This window comes from Perca flavescens, chromosome 13 (assembly GCF_004354835.1).
Source record: "Perca flavescens isolate YP-PL-M2 chromosome 13, PFLA_1.0, whole genome shotgun sequence".
In the NCBI taxonomy this organism is placed as follows: domain Eukaryota; kingdom Metazoa; phylum Chordata; class Actinopteri; order Perciformes; family Percidae; genus Perca; species Perca flavescens.
Genome location: NC_041343.1, coordinates 7,231,595 through 7,248,522, shown reverse-complemented (window position 1 = coordinate 7,248,522; position 16,928 = coordinate 7,231,595). Strand labels below are relative to the sequence as shown.

The window sequence follows — 16,928 nt, the reverse complement described above, 5'->3', positions numbered from 1 at the left end:
CTGGCTCCTCTGGAAGACATGTACAGTCACACTTTACAGGATGACCTATCAGACCGAGTACAAGACAGTGATGGAGCAGGTGACCAGGTGCTGCACAGGCTACGTGCAAGTCGGCCATTACTGTGCCCTGCGTGAGTGAATACTGCACATTATATATTTCCATCAGTGGGTTCCAAGATTATAGAAGATCACAAATGTCTCTCTTTGATCATAGATTTCAATTGTCTGTGTTTGTAAAATGTGATCATATAGCGTCAGACAGACAAGTAAGCAGCGTGACCTTTCAGCATGTGGTACTGCGTGCAAGACACCAAATGGAAGCACAGAAGCTGCAGTGCAACAGATATCTCGCTGCTAATATATGGCTTGTAACATGTCATTTCCTTTAAATGAAGCTGTAAGCAGGAGTGTTGAGTTCACTGCCAAGCCCGGATCCTGTCCATCTGCAGATGGATTCTATCCCAGATCTGAGGACTGTGAGTGGGACATGGACTGCCCAGGCTGGCAGAAATGCTGCCAGAGATCGGGTCACTCTCTCTGCAGTGATCCTGCAAGTTAGTTTTTTTATTTTATTTTTTATTATGCAAGTATGCATTTAAGTATACTCTTATTAACGAGTCGTTTCAGTCACTGGTGTCTAGCCCTGCAGATAGTTTCAGACAGCTCAACAGAGGCGAAGGGAATGTTGTTTGTCATGTTCAAAGCACCAAAACTTTACATTTAAAGTGAGCATATGTAACATTTGCTGTGCAGTACAGGATACTAGCTCATGCTAAAAATGTAGTGTACAAGTAGCACAATTGGAAAAAAAAAACTTAAAATGAGTGACGTAACTCAGTTATGTCATGTTACTCAGCAATAGCTATCTAAAATTTGCTAATGTTAGCTAACAACCATCATAAGTTCCTGGTCATACCAGACCAAGTAAGGCTAGCTCAAAGTGAATGAGTGAATTGAGCAAGGCTGTGTTTTATTGCTCATGAATTCAAGTTTTCATTTCTAATATGAGGAATGTGTTTTCTTTCAAAAGTTACATGGTCTCACTTTATAAAACCTCATGTCTCTTTAGAAACATGACCCGTTATCATTATTATTTGGGATAAGCCACAATGTGGCTTATCCCAAATAATAATAATAATAATAATAATGGCTGCCACAGAGGTCACTGTGTACCATTTACTATGTACAATTTTCTGCTGAAGAAATAGTCCCAGTAAAACCTGTTGAGAGTAGGTCTGTGGTTTAATAACTGTGGTCTAATTTTTTCCCCATACCTCTATCTCATAACCAGGGGAAATAAATCCAAACGTTACTGCATGTTAGGGACTGTACGGAAATTGTAAGGTGGGTAGAGAGAGGACAACAAGACAGGGTTGTGTATTTTTTTCTTTTAGCTGAAGAGAGGGTAGTTTAATCATTTTGGAAGAGCAGGAGATTGTCTTTCAAATTAATTTCACCCTAGGAATCTATTTTATTTCAACCTTCCTTTCTAGATTCCACAATGTGTAAGTGAGAAAATCTGGGTTTTCTTTGTGATTTGACTAAACTGATCCTTTTGACTTCACTTTCAGGCTCAACAAATTATTCGGAGAATGGAGGATACCGTTTTAATGCAACAGTGACAGTGAAGACAGATTACGACGAACTGATGTCCAATGATAGAGGACATCTGGATCACACACGATTGCTACAAGCAATGGTAATTACTACTGCTAACACTAGTACGCTTCTACTACAGCTATTAACACCTCTGCTGCTTATATACAGTATCTCACAAAAGTGAGGACACCCCTCACATTTTAGTAAATATTTGATTATATCTTTTAATGGGACAACACTGAAGAAATGAAACTTTGCTACAATGTAAAGTATTAGAGTACTAGAGATTGGCATGGGGTACTTTACATAAAATCATCTCTCAATGCAAATCAAACTAGCTATTAGGCTAACCGACATAAAACCATGCCAATCTCTAGGTATGGTGAAGGGTATGTGATGATGTGGGGCTATTTTAATTCCAAAGGCCAAGGGAACTTTATCAGGATGCATAGTATCCTGGATCCATGAAATAACTGGCTTTTAAAAATAAAAATCTGCCTGCCTCTATGGGAATTTAACATAGGGGTGTACTGTCTTTTGTTGCCAGCGGTTTAGATATTAATGGCTGTGTGAGGGGACAGCACATTTACACTGTTATACAAGCTGTACACTTAATACTTTACATTGTAGCAAAGTGTCATTTCTTCAGTGTTGTCCCATTAAAAGATATAATGAAATATTTACTAAAATGTGAGGGGTGTACTCACTTTTGTGAGATACTGTAATAAGACTTTTCTGCCAGCTACCAATACTCTGTTAATTCTAGTTATTAGAAAATTGAAATGACTAAAAGATATACCAAGCCATCAACTTGTCTGTTTCTGAAGAATTTCCTTTAAAAAAAAAAAAATTATGTTTTATGTCTCTATCATTAATAGGTGACTGGAGCTCTGCAGTCTGATGTTTCAGTGTATTACCTCAGCTCACAGCCTGTGCATCCCTACAGAACTGCCACTTCACTACTGATTGACTGCAACGTTACTCTTTCACTGTACAATGTCACGTCAAAGCTGCATCGTCTCCTCAAACACATACTGGAGGTGTCATCTGTAACCGTGGAAGGTAAGGGACGGAGACACGGTTGTTCTGTAGAGCAGCACTCACGTCTCAGTCAAGCTTCTCCGGCCCCATTTTCTTTTCTTCAGAGAAGTGACATTCTTGCAGAGTTTTGAGAATGATTCATGTTGCAGAGAACACGGTGTTCAGGAAAGAATGACTCAGTGGCACCACGGCTTCCTTCTCCCACCACTTCTATTTGAGTGACAGTCATCTGTGGGATGTTTCCTGCAACAGCGGAAAATCACACACACACACACACACACACACACACACACACACACACACACACACACACACACACACACACACACACACACACACACACACACTTTAATGATGAATCAGTCATACTTGTTACATTTGCACTAAAGACAGCGACAAGCTCGGCATCACGTCAAACACACATCCCGTTGCCTTCAAAATGTTTTTTTTATACATGATTAATTTGCTTCTCTACACTGTAAGCACATATTTAATTCATCACTTTATGCCAGCGTGATAATGACATTTAGTTATGTTTAGGCTCCTCTGAATTACCTAGCCTTTAAATCAAGAAGAACAAGTGAATCATGTCCAGCTTGCACATTGTATTTTCAGCAACAGTATTCGTACATGAAACCTTTCCTTGTAAATTGTGTTTTTTTTTTTTTGGCTATCGTTTATTTTCAGAAAAGGATTTTTTTTCAATTTTCACATTGCAGCTTGTTGTAACTGTAATTCCAGCGTAATCTCTCCATGTGTCTGTATTTGCAATTGCAGATGTGGATGAGTGTGAACAGTCTGCTCTCCGTCAGTGCTCCCCTCAGGCCCACTGTAACAACACAGTGGGCTCCTACCATTGTGCCTGCCACCAAGGATATATTGATGTTGACCCCAACAACCCTGGAGCCCATTGCACAGGTTAGACTGTGTGTATATATAAATGCAACGGTAAATTTGATTTGATAAGAATCACAACATCCCAAAGCATTCACTTGTGTTTTTTTGTACCTCACAAAACCATCATTGGTGATGGGTCAGATGTTAATTTCAGGCCCTGACAGTGATTTTATCTTAAATGATGGAAACCATCCTATATAATGCAAATAAGAGATGTGGGTAAATTATTATTCAGGCTGTGTAGCAAGTGATATTTGTTAATAATTTGATCATTCATTTAAAGTGAGGGCCATGTCTCTTTGGTAGTTTTTGTACTAACCGTAGCCAAAGACAAAAGAAAGAAAGAGTAAGCTGGAAGATTATACTTTTCTTTGTGGGTAAATAATGTTTAAGTGGGTCTACCTTCATATTCTTATCAGGATCACACATCGTATACGGAAATGGCCTTAGATCCTCACTATCTTGCAAAAAAGGCAAAATTCAGGTCTTAAAAAAGAAGCTCTGATTTCAACACTGACTTGTCTTCTTTCTACCCAGCTGACGTCAGGATGGCGACCACCCCAGAGCCCCTGCTTACCTACCTTCCACCCATGAACACAAGCTACACCACAGCTTTCAACAGCACACAGGACCCTGTTGGCAACCACACCATGGGTGTCTTCAACTCCACTGAGACCAGCGTGACTACAGCTCTGAGTAATACCAGCCCCGTCCCTTATAATTCATCAGATGCTCCGCAGTGGACCGGTGCTGCACCGCATAGCAGCATGAGCACAACTGTAGAGTCACCTCTGCCGACAACCACATGCTGTGAGAACTAGTTTTGTTTTTTAATCTCAAGGCTGCTTTAAACAAATCGTTTGACATTTTGGAGAATACGCTTATTTGCTTTCTTGCCGATAGTTAAATGAGAAGTAACATGTCACTCTCGGCAAAAAGGAGCTTATTGCCCAATAAATGTCAATCTATTCCTTTAACCAAAGAATTTCTAATAAGGGAAGAAGTTCCACTCTCTCGATACTTCCGGCTTCTGAACTGGTTTCAGTTCCACCAGAGTTCCACTTGGGGGCGCTCACAGGCGAGTGCAGAATGAATGGAGGTGTATGGAGCTACACCCCCTCAACACCCCTTTTCAGGATATCATTTTTTGTCTAGTAATTTGAATGATGCATTTGAAATGGGAGGTTAAGAAAATACACACTGCTGGGTGTTAGATTTTTTTAAAGGGTCTCTTTTGTTCTAAAAAGCCTTTTAAAATGTCCATGACGTCAAACCCATCGTACGGCCAGAGATACTGCTTTACGGCAAGCTCTGAGTCACTTCCTTTTCTCTCGAGGCATCGACAACACAGCTGACAGGTTAGGCTCTCCCTGTCAATACACATGCTAGAAAGAGGTTTGCTAATGTTTTAAAGACCACGGCAAAATATTCACTCTGATATTCTGGTTCTGCTTTGGATGCTGTCAAGCGGGATCTCTGGTCGTCATCAGTCCTTCGCTGACCAATCAATCAACATTCATTAGCAGAACGCTAGTGTGTTATGGGCAACAACAACTCAACCTGTAACTGTTCATTCAACTTTCGACCTATAATCCATGTTGAACTTTCAAAAACTACAATCAAATCTGAGATTTCCCAACGACAGGCAGGCGAAAGAGACAAATTTAGCCATCTAGCTCCATAGAGTCCCATTCATTTTGCCCTCGCCTGCGATCACCCCCAGTGGAACTCTGGTGGAACTGCAACCAAATTCGGTACAATGGAGCTAAATAGGGAGTGAAATGGCTTTCCGTACACAGGCTTTGCTTTAACCATAATGAATGAAAGACAACCCTGAATGTCCCTCCCCCTCTACCACCACCTCCCAGCTCCTCCCAGCATCACCAGCGGATGGTCGGCTAACGTGACTGGAACCTCCTTCTGTGTCTACTGGTCCGGCCAGTTTCAGACACACCAGACTTACCAGGTTGTTCTAAGCAAGAGGTCAGAGGTCATTCATTCTTGGGAAACCAATCAGACCATGATGGAGCTGAGGGGACTGCAGCCGGGGGTGCTCTACAATGTTACAGTCACTCCTCAGTCCTGCGAAAGCCAAGGAGTCGCCCTTCGTATAACGGTCAAGACTGGTAAGAACGGTGCAGAAAAAATGAAGTTGATTGTTTCAGTACCTTTGACTTTTGGATCTTTTCATATACAGTAGTGTCATGACGCTGCAGTTTGTGCACAGCTGTGTGGGGGGAGCTTACAATTAAGATGCAACCACTGATTACTATAAAGCTATAGAATTGCCCTTTTTGACTAAATGTGTGATGAAGAAAAAGGAAGACTTTTTTTTAAGCATTTGGCCCAGGGCTGGTAAGAGGACTAGTATTGTACTAGGGCTGGGTATCAGTACTCAATACCTCTAAGTTATCGACTGAAATAACCCAGTACCAAGGAGTATCGAAACGTCTCCAGTAAAACAATCAGTGGCGGCTGGTGATAATTATTTTTGGGGGGGGCACTTATTTTTGGTGGTGGGGGCAAATAAATACAAAGCAGTACTTTGAAACTGGGCAAAACAACCAGCACAACTTTATTTAAACAATTATGTATTTAAAAAGAGCTTTCAAGATTAAAGTTACAAACATAATAAGATAGTGACTGACTGAGTTATCTTGACTATCTTGACTTAACTGTAGGGTTATTTTTTTTCCTGTCTTCATTTAACTCGTAGCTTGGGCATGAAACAAATTGCACCCACGACCAGTACTACTTTAAAACTTGAGATTATGCAAAATAATCTTTAATCAGAAGTCTAGCATGGCTAAACTAAATGATTCAGTATGGTAATCAAAATCAGTTTGGTAGATAGGCCAATTAGGTATAAACCCAATGTACTCAAACCACAACTTAAATATCAAAAACCTGACCAAGAAAATAAATATATAAAACCAAATTAACCAAAAACTGAGATCTCTTATTTCATAGAGATAACCAGGGGAATACTAAATCAGTCTGTTTGTTCAACCCTGTTTCATTAGTTTGAGTGCACTCAAGTTCCTTCCACCACCCTTAGCAGGTAAAACTGTCCATCTGGCTCCTCAGAGAATAGAGTAGGGAAACGACGTGAAAATCCTGTGAGTAGTGGAGATGATGATGGTGAAGGTCTAGTGAGCGGTAAGAAGATGGTGGTGATGAAGATGAAACCCAGGAGGCAGTATGACGGCGGTGACTTGAGCAGCGCAGTTCTGTCTCCCAGTAGAGTCTCACCAAAAAAACAGCCTGCACAAAACGTGAAGAATAATCACAGTTGTCCATCGTAACAGTTCACTTGTGTTTCTCCTCAAGATACAACATATTCTTACATACTACACATTTTAACCACATTTCACTTAAACATTTTAGCTAGTTATTTGTCCATCTTAATTGACTAGCTTATAGAAAACATAGCAGTCACAACTGAAGGACGGAAAATACATACTTGTCTAGCTGAATTAACCAACAGCTAAATTAAAATTTACAACAATTTCAATATTAACCATACACTTTTATCAGGTTCATCAGGTTAGTAGCTAATTCCGACTGGCTTTAAAACACAAATCAAGCAACAAGTCTCAAGGTTATCAACACCGATAGTAGTAATTTGCTGTTAGCTAGCTAGCAGCTAAGATAACTCACCAGAATATTCAATTCACACGCCGTTTGGACGGGGTCGGCAGCTCCACGACGTTGTATAATTTCTCTTTCACAAATCTCTCCTTGTTTATTGTTGCTAGTTTCCTACTTTAATCAAAGTGGTTAGACCATTTCAGCAACACAAGAGCTACCTGCTGGCGCTACTATTGTGTCCACCTTCTCTCTCCAGTAGCGGCCGGGGGAAGAGTTGAATGACAGGTGTTGAGAACCAATCAGATTGGATAAAATAACATGTCTCCAATTCTGATTCGCCAGGGACGAAGCGAGGTGCGTCCGGAGGAGAATTTTTAAGAAACCAATTAGAGACCAGCTTCAGGTCACATGCTGGCCGAAAGTTTAAGGACTCACATACACATCCATTTGGCCGGCGTCCCTGCAGCCCTATGCTGCAGCCAAGAAACCGGAGGAAACATATTGAAACATAGAAAATAGTTAACCGATTAAAGCCAGTTTGTATTAAATGCTGAGGCTCTTACTAACAGTTCTGAGTAAACTATTTTATTTTTCATTTTTTATTTCATTTTTATATCATTTTTGTATACATTTATATTTATGGAATTTTGATGGGGGCGGCGCCCCAGCGCCCTCTATTGACAAACCGCCACTGAAAACAATACCTGCATTTGATCCTTTTTGTACCTAGATCTTAAAAAACTACTATTTGTATGGTTTTCTCGCAATCAACGCAAATGTTCATGATTTAAATTTGTGATTCTTTTATTGAAGCATTCTTCGATTCAATGCGATGTATGATCGGTCCACTACCCCAGCAGCTAGTAGTGCAATGGTGGTGGCATTTTAGGCACTTGAATGCTTCCATTCACATGATGGGTATTAAATGAAGTAGGAAAAAAAAGTTATTGAATGAAGTAGACTAGTGTTGGTATGGATATCACTTAAAGTACTGGTATTGTAATTCTTTTAAACGATACCCAGTACTAGTGTGTACCAAGTAAGTCTTTTTTTTTGTAGATGCTCAGACTCTTGATGCCACAGCGCGACTTACCAACATCCAGTTCACTGCTGATCTGCAGAACACCAGCAGCCAGGCCTACGGAATCCTCACTAAGGGTATTAAAGAGGAGGTAGGTGTGTTACGAGGGTTATCCAGTGACAGAGTGTACTCTTTGAATAGAATTCCACAAACTGTAAACATGTCCATTTTAATGAACTTATTAAAGGTGAATCAACAAGTTGTATTGTTTCATCATTCTGACTCTGGAGCTGTTTCCTTTGTCACCAACAGATCTACCAGTCTCTGTCTCCAGAGATGAAGGCCATGGTGAATTCAGGCCAGGTGAGAATCGAGATCAGAAGTTTTTCCCCGGGAAGTGTGGTGGTCAACTTCACCATCATCTTTTCCCCGAGTCAAAGCCAAGACATCAGTAATGTGTCGACAGCTCTGCTGAATTCCCTGATTAACAGCACCATATACGCTGTGGATGAAAACAACACCAGAACAAATGGTAGGCCCCTTCTCTTTTCTAACAATGTGTTCTATTAAACCAGGGCTGGTATAAAAAGTATAAAATTAGAAAGTGCTTCAAAGGATAGTCTTAATATGCTAAAAGTAACTTTCAGCAAAGTGTGATTTTACACATCAACATTAGTTACTCCAGGTTAGTACTACTCTAGTCTTACTTTGCCAGACCCTCCTCCGAAGCGCGCTGGAGGAGAGTCTGCCTACTCCACATAGCAATTGGGGGATGGGAGGAACACATGCTCTGGTTTATTGGAATTTCTTTAAACCAATCACAGTCGTCTTGGGTGGTGCTAAGCACCGGAGAAAAGCCGGCAAACAGCAATCAAGAGATTTGAAAAATTCAAAAAAGTGTCAGACAAAATAAAACGTAATTAATCTCTGGTTATCATGTAGAAACAAATCTGCAAGCCAGGAACCTACAGTACAAAGAGCAACATAAAGCCTGACTTACTGGGGCAACCTCTAGCTCACCCTATGGAGTGTGGGACCCCATGTAGGCTTGGTCCTTGGCAGTGGCTAGTAGTCTGGTTATCACCAGACCAAGCTCAATCTTTTAAGTCTGCTCTGTATTTTCTACTGCACAAGAGGCGTGATCAAGGGGCATAGTTCAAATGATTCTGTACACAATTGGATAGTCCTTCAACCAATCAGACCAACAATCCGGGTGACGTAGCAGCGACAGCGGCATCAATGGGTTGCTGCGCTTCGGTGGCCCTTCTGCACTATCTTATAAAAAGCAAAAAAAAAGCCTGATTTACTGAGCCAAACATTTTGTTTTGTTTTTTTAGATTTTGATGAATGTGCTTCAGGGGATAATGACTGTTCCCAGTGGGCAACATGTTCAAACGTCTGGGGCTCCTACTCATGTGTTTGCCTGGAGCGATATATAGACAACAACCCAGTAAGGCCTGGACGAGACTGTCAAGGTACAGTATCACAGTTGTTGCAGTGGGAAACACAGATTACACTAAATAATGACGCAATATCTTTGCATTTTGTGACCAGAGTGTTTGTCTTGTGCAGAAATTGCGTCAACCTCTACTGCCCCAACAACCACCACTACTCTTCCTACAACTTATTCTACTGCCCCAACTCCCACCACTACTGCCCAAACAACCACCGCTAGTCTTTCTGCAACTTTTTCTACAGCCCCAACCCCTACTGCCCCAACAACCACCAATACTGTCCCTACAACCGCCACTGCTACTTCTACAACGTCTTATACTGTCCCAACAACCACCAATACTGCCCCAACAACCACCACTGCTACTTCTACAACTTCTTCTACTGCCCCAACAACCACCACTGCTACTCATACAGCTTCTTCTACTGCCCCAACAACCACCAATACTGCCCCAACAACCACCACTGCTACTCATACAACTTCTTCTACTGCCCCAGCAACCACTGCCCCAACAAACACCACTGCTACTCCTTTAACTTCTTCTACTGCCCCAACAACCACTGCCCCAACAAACACCACTACTACTTCTACACCTTCTTCTACTGCCCCAACTAATTTTGCCCCAACAACCACCACTAATGCAATGATATCCATGACCACTACCCCTACAACCACCGCTACCGTCCCCACTAGCAACATTACAGCTCCTGCAACTACCATTACTGACCTGAGAACTGCCACCAATGCCATCTCTGTACAGTGCAGGGTTTATGCCATCACTGTGACAGTTGCCAGGGATTTTCTTCTGAGGAACAAAATCATGGTAGACACCGTGTACTTGGGGTTGCCGGAATGTGGCGTCAATGGAGGCAATGCTACCCATGCCCAGCTGACCGTGGCCTGGGATGAGTGCCTCACTAGGGTTGTGCAAGTGAGTTGTAAAAAAGTGTTGCAATTGGGAAGCTTTTGCATTTTCCTATGCTCCAACATGTTCCAACTATTTTGTCTGTAAAACTGAAGTGCATTAACTTAAAATAACCCAAACTGCATGTGACATCTGGTATTTTAGAATGAAACCTACTTCACAGCATCTGTAACTCTGTTCAACACCATGGAAATGTACACATGGTCACCCAATGGGACAGGGGAGGTACCCAGAATACGGTTGGAGGTTCCCATCATATGTACCTACATGAAGAACATGCTTATTTCTGTTGACTCCGGCTCCATGGGGTAAGCTTCACTTGCTGTCATTAGGCTATTACCCAGCATGCTTTAGCATTTTTCAAAACAGCCTCAGAGCAGCTGAAGCAGTTTGCGCTTATTTGCTTTTTTTGCCGAGTTAGATGAGAAGATTAATACAACTCTTTACGTTTGTCAGTAAATATGTAAATGGAGCCTGCCAACGCTTAGCTTAGCTTAGCATAAAGACTGGGAACAGGGAAAAACAGCTAGACTGGCTCGGTCAAAGGTAACAAATTGTGCCTATCAGCACCTCTAAAGCTCACTACAGTAGCTCACCAGTGACATCCCAGAGTCTCAGCTGGTTGCCTGGCAACTGGTCCCAGCCAAGAAAGGGGCTGGCACATATGGCACATTCATGTGCTCCTGAGACGGTCCGAGTTTCCAAGATCGGAAGTCGTTCTTCCAACTTCGCTGTGTTCACGTGCTCTCAAGTCGGAAAGTCTGAATGTTGACTGTAACCATAACAACAAACATGGATGCTACGAAGAAGATGTGTGGACTGTTACTACTCAGAGAGTTTGAACTCAATGTTGTTTTTTTTGTTGAAAATATGTTTATTGCAGATCAACATTGGGTACAGATTGCACTTGTTCATACGAGCAAAATTGTTTTTCTATTTTCTTATTCATACAATAACATCAATAAGCAGCAACCAAGAACATACAATTGTAATTATTTGGCGGATTCTGAATACATTATGGTGAGGCACCGTAGTGAATATCAAGACTTAGTTAAGAAACCAAAAAGCAAACCAGGAGTCAAAAGAGAGAAGAAAAATTCCCTATGAAACCACTATTACATAATCAATATATGGGACCCTTCATCACACAGCTTCTTCTCTCAGACCCCTTAAATGTTTCAAAACCGGTCCCCATGCCCTATCAAACACACTCTTCCTCCCTGCATTCGCGAATCTGAGCTTCTCCAGATGGAGGAGTTCGCCGAGCTCTCTTAACCACATCTAAAATGCCCAGATACTCTGGCCATTTGTCTCTGCCAGAGTTCAAAGCAGTGTCATTTGTAGACCCCAGAATGGCCACAAGGGGGTTGGGTTTCTTGAGTAGAAATCAAATACAGAAGACCAGAATGAGTGGAGGTTAGTTCACGTCCAAAATTGGTGTGTGAGGGTGCCCTCTTGGTTCTTATACTTATTACATGATGCTGATACACTGGGATACAGCTTGCTAACTTTTACTTTGGAGTAATGCAACCTGTGTATTACTTTAAATTGTATTAGATTATGTCTCGCGTTTACTGAGCACCTATGTCACAAGACATGATTCCCAGAATTCCTCAGTGAGGGACACCCCCAATTCTGTCTCCCGCTCAGTTCTTGACCTATCTGTGCTGGTTGGTTCATGGCTGATCAGTGTCTGGTATAAGGTTGCCACTGCTCTTTTGCTTCCTGGCCTAACATTAGTTATGTTTTCGAGCGTGTAATGCCGTGGTATGTCTGCAAACGTAGACAAGCAAGACTTAGCGTTAATGTTTTTGTTGATGACACATATGACGTGAAGTCGGCAAGTTGGCCACATTTTTCCCGAGTTGTTCTGACTTCAACAAGCGTTCATGTGTATTTTCCAACTCGGAAACTTGTTTTTCCGATGTGTCCAACACAACATGAATGCAGCAACAACAGATTAAACAATGATATAACATGTTAATTAATGATCTAGGTGCTGGTAGGCTTTTTATTTAATTTACCTTTCTGTAGTGTGTTCCTGATGTAAATTTATGGCTGTATATATTTCTTTTCTCACCCATCTCCAGGTATGATATGATCAAAGATGTTATCACGGGCTTGGGGTCATTCCAGGTGACAGTGCAGCTGATGAATGGTACAATGCCTCTACCCCACAACTCCAGCGTGTCCTCGGAGGAGGCTGTGGTGTTGGAGGTCAGCATCAAACCCTCCTCACAGCAGATTAAAGTAGTCATCAACAGATGCTGGGCCACTCCCACCCGAAACCCTGCAGACCCAGACAGCCACACCTTCCTGGCAAACAGGTCTGCTTCTACCTACAGCACTATCACTATTTCTATTAGTATTTGAGCTAGCTACTATAACTATTACATAGACAGATGTCAAAATTCAATATGTTCTAGCCAAGTGGTAGCAATAATTTAATTAGATCCGTTGGCTCAAGATCATGATTTAATCACTTTCTTTTTTTTTCTTCATGGCAAAATGTGGTTTTATGGAGACACCAACTGTAGCAGGAACTACCACAGAGACGATTTGCACTCTGCCTGGTGTTTATATATCTGCGGCAAGATTTTGTCGCCACAATAGTGTCACAACGGCGCAACATGCAGACCCGAAACTTCACAGGTGTGTAGTTGAGATCAAAATGCAGGCCGAGTTCGAGGATGAGTGTGGTCCGAGCAACAGCCTTGGCCCCACCACTTCACGCTCCTAGCCCGATTTGGCGTTGTGGCTGGTGTGATCCCATCACAAGATGAGGCGTAAAGTGGGGGGAACCCCCTACTTCCAGCCCCCTTACTTGGACCACACCTATTTTTAAACTTGGCTATATTTGGTCAAAACTACACATCTTTAAGGTTTTGTGACTGTATCTTGCATGGGTGTTGGGCCAGGAGCATAACGTGTGTGTGTGTGTGTGTGTGTGTGTGTGTTTTTGTGTGTGTGTGTGTGTGTGTGTGTGTGTGTGTGTGTGTGTGTGTGTGTGTGTATGTGTTTGAGTAGGGGAAGCTTTATATTGAAAGTGGTATTCTCATCAAACTGTCTGCAAGAAAGTGAAATAGTTTATTTTCCAAAATGTTGAACTATTCCTTGAAAGACCTTTCAATGTTGAATTAATTTCTTCCTTATACACTGTTGTAATTTACAGTAGACATATTGAACCATCTTGTCCAGCTTGAAATGTGACGACTGAAACTCTGCACCCACGATGATATCGAGACAAATGTCTGATTTCCTCAAATTCAAATTAAACTCCGTTCAATGCAATATCTCAAACAAACTGTGAAAATAGTGACAACAATGAATCGACAGTCAAGGCCGACAGTCATGGCTGATTCCAAACAGGGCCACCTGATGGTATCATCGATTCAAGTCACAGCAGCTTAGTCAATAACAAATATATATAAAAGAAAATTGCTGCAGTTCCTTGTCTCTGTCTCCACAGCTGTTCCCTGAACACATACACCAAAGTGCTGACGAACGGGAACTCCAGCACATCACGCGTGTCCGTACAGATATTCCGCATAGTCAACCTGAATGTGATCTATCTGCACTGCCAGGTCCAGATCTGTGTGCCGATTGAAGCGCATACCTGTGTGCCTGTGAGTATATCCTATAAACAGCTTCTACAGAGGGGATGCATCTAAAATAACTACCCCACACACACACACACAGACACACACACTCTGACTGAAGCATTTAGTTGTTTGAATGTTGAAGAAGAGATTTGAATTTCCGCCTTTGTCATCTTTGCTCGTGTTTTCTTGCAGGACTGTCTACAAAGAGCAGCTCGCTCTTCAAACATAATTGGAGGAGCTTTGGGTTCCTCGGGGCCTCTGGTGAGGTCAGGTGAAGGCGAGTACTTTTACACAGCATAACAATATCTACCCTTCAATCCTCTGGGATATGTGGTTCTGTTAGAAACAAATATGTTACAGCTGCCTGCCTCTGCTGTTTTTAAATCAAGTCAAAAATGGGATTCAATTCCAGCGGAAGTAACAAAGACACTTGAGCTTCTACTCTGCTACTGCTAAGCGGACCAGTTTTGAAAGCAGAGCAGCTATCGAGGTCTTCAGCATCCATTATAAACTTGAGCGTCTCTTCATTTTTAAATTTGAATAGGCCATCTAGCTGTTGAATTATGGCAGCAGCGCTGCTGTCTCCATCATCAGTCCGGTGGAGAGGCGAGTTCAAGTAGTTTGATGGAAAACGCACATTTCAAAAGCCCTCACTTTATTTGAGCTTTTCTTTATTTGAAGGGAATTATTGGTTTTCATGATGGACTCATGAGTTGCATTAAATCTTACAGCTTTTTGGAAGTGTGCTGAACATACAGTATAAGAGCAAGTACTTCTAAAAGTCACAGTATTTCAAATAATATATTATCTAGTTGAACTAATAGATATCAACATGAAACCTCCTCAGTGGATTACTTAAAGGTGCTCTAAGCGAAGTCAGGCGTTTTTTAGGCTACAACATGTTTTGTTACATACAGCATACATCTCCTCACTATCCGCGAGCTGCCTGTCCCCTGAACACTCTGTAAAAAAAACAGTCTCTGTAGACAGCCCAGGCTCCACAAATGGCAACAAAAAGTGTCTAACTGCATGTCAATCACTGCTCAGGCCCATGCATTCATTCTCCCTCATGGGAGGAGGGGCTTAGGAGACTGTTTGGGCTTTAGCGGTAAGGGGGGGGAGGGACTGAGAAGTTGTCGATGTTCAAATTCTTTGGCTAAGTCCTGGATCTTCACAATCCTACCTACAGCCCCTTTAAATATTCAAATTATGCATTATCTTGTAAAATATGTGCTAACTTGCATACATTTCAAGATCAGAATTCTTGTTTAATTTTGTTGACATATTAGGGTCAAAGCTTTTCACAGAGGGAATTTTTGATATCTCCTTTTATCATTCCATAAATCAGGAAATACTGTCAACAGCCCAAAACCTTCATGATTTCTGACTCAGAGAATGAAAAATCTCCTTTAAAGATTAGGATTGTAAATTTCCATACATTTTGCAAGACACTACAGGTGGAATTCTAATGTTTAAATATGCAAATGAGGCATAATCTAATGCTAATTTTTGGTGAATTAAGGAGAAATCTACAGGCGCAGATAGACAAAGTGTAGTAAAATAAACACCTAAATGTGAATTTTGGATCTTTTTTTTGTCCACTAGTCTGAAAGAAGACATTGAAGTAGAATAACCCCAAAACACATGTTTTTGCCTGTATACCTGATGTGTACTGGTTTTTAATGCTTCGACACACATTCTTGCAGAGGCCTTGGAGGAGCACTATACCACTCTTAACATAGTTGGACTCTCCTGCCTGGGAGTTGGCCTGTCGCTCTTCTTCATCATTGGTTTCATCTGCCTTTTCTTCTACCAGAGGAACCGCATTGGACATTACAACTTCAGCACCAAACCCAAGAAGGAGAACTTCTCCTACCTTGTCTTTAACACCTAGGGGTGCAGCAGCACCCACAACTAAAGTCACAGAATTGGAAATATTGGATAAATACTTGTAGCAGCAGGCACATTTGGTCGGCTATTACGCTGCCGCTGCCACTGAGCGGCACTGTTGCACCATTCACATATTATTTCTCACCAAACATTAACAATAAATAAAGTACAGATTATTTATATTTATATGAAACACCCCCCAACACATATTTAACCCTTGTGTCGTCTTTGGGTCAAATTTGACCCATTTTCAACGTTTCTAATATCAGAAATATGGGTTTCTATGAACCAAATTGTCCAAAAATAACATGGATGTACGTTGTATGGAATCCATACAACATTTAAACAAAAATAGTGATTATTTTTGGGTGTTTTATTCAATTTTATAGCATTTAAAAAAGTTTAAATCGTTTCAAAACCGTACCCTGACTAAACTTTGAATGTCTGTGATCCACCACAACATCCTCTGATCTTAACTAATAGTAAAAATTATTCATAATGTCTGCTTTTTTTAACTCAAAAATGTGGTATAATGTCATGTAAGTTAGGTTTATTGACCATAAGTTTATAAAAGTGTTGAAAAAAGTGACCACAGCGCTTAAAAAAGCGCCAAAAGAATCGAAAAAAAGTGACAAAAATGTCGGAAAAAGCGCCAAAAAAAGTAGTTCATGGTCGACGGGAAGACAACACAAGGGTTAAGATATTAAAATGTACAGTAGTTACTGGAATGTCAAATATAGAGACTATAAATATTTCATACAGTACATATATAACATTGAAGAATAAATAGGTAAGACGTGTTACACATTTTTAATAGGTATAGGTTTAAGCATCATTTTGCCTTCAGCTGAGACAAAAAGATGTCCACAGAAGCACGAGACATGATGATACTGGAGAGAAAGTATAAAT

General features: G+C 41.2%; 1 protein-coding gene across 1 annotated transcript; it reads left to right on the top strand.

Annotated features, from left to right (window-relative positions):
• Positions 1-40: 40 nt before the first annotated feature.
• On the top strand, positions 41-16,023 carry umodl1 (uromodulin-like 1). The gene is made up of 16 exons (XM_028595873.1): positions 41-131; positions 396-554; positions 1,572-1,699; positions 2,478-2,661; positions 3,418-3,558; positions 4,075-4,347; positions 5,406-5,663; positions 8,188-8,300; positions 8,462-8,681; positions 9,487-9,624; positions 9,722-10,533; positions 10,672-10,835; positions 12,618-12,854; positions 13,997-14,153; positions 14,322-14,400; positions 15,836-16,023. The coding sequence occupies exons 1-16, from the start codon at positions 41-43 to the stop codon at positions 16,021-16,023; spliced, it is 3,342 nt and encodes a 1,113-aa protein (XP_028451674.1).
• Positions 16,024-16,928: the final 905 nt, after the last annotated feature.

Coding starts and splice junctions, on each gene's coding strand:
- umodl1 (XM_028595873.1), top strand. CDS start 41: ATGACCTATCAGACCGAGTACAAGACAGTGATGGAGCAGGTGACCAGG. Junction 5,664..8,187: donor TCGTATAACGGTCAAGACTG/GTAAGAACGGTG, acceptor TTTTTTTTGTAG/ATGCTCAGACTCTTGATGCC. Junction 10,836..12,617: donor GTTGACTCCGGCTCCATGGG/GTAAGCTTCACT, acceptor ACCCATCTCCAG/GTATGATATGATCAAAGATG.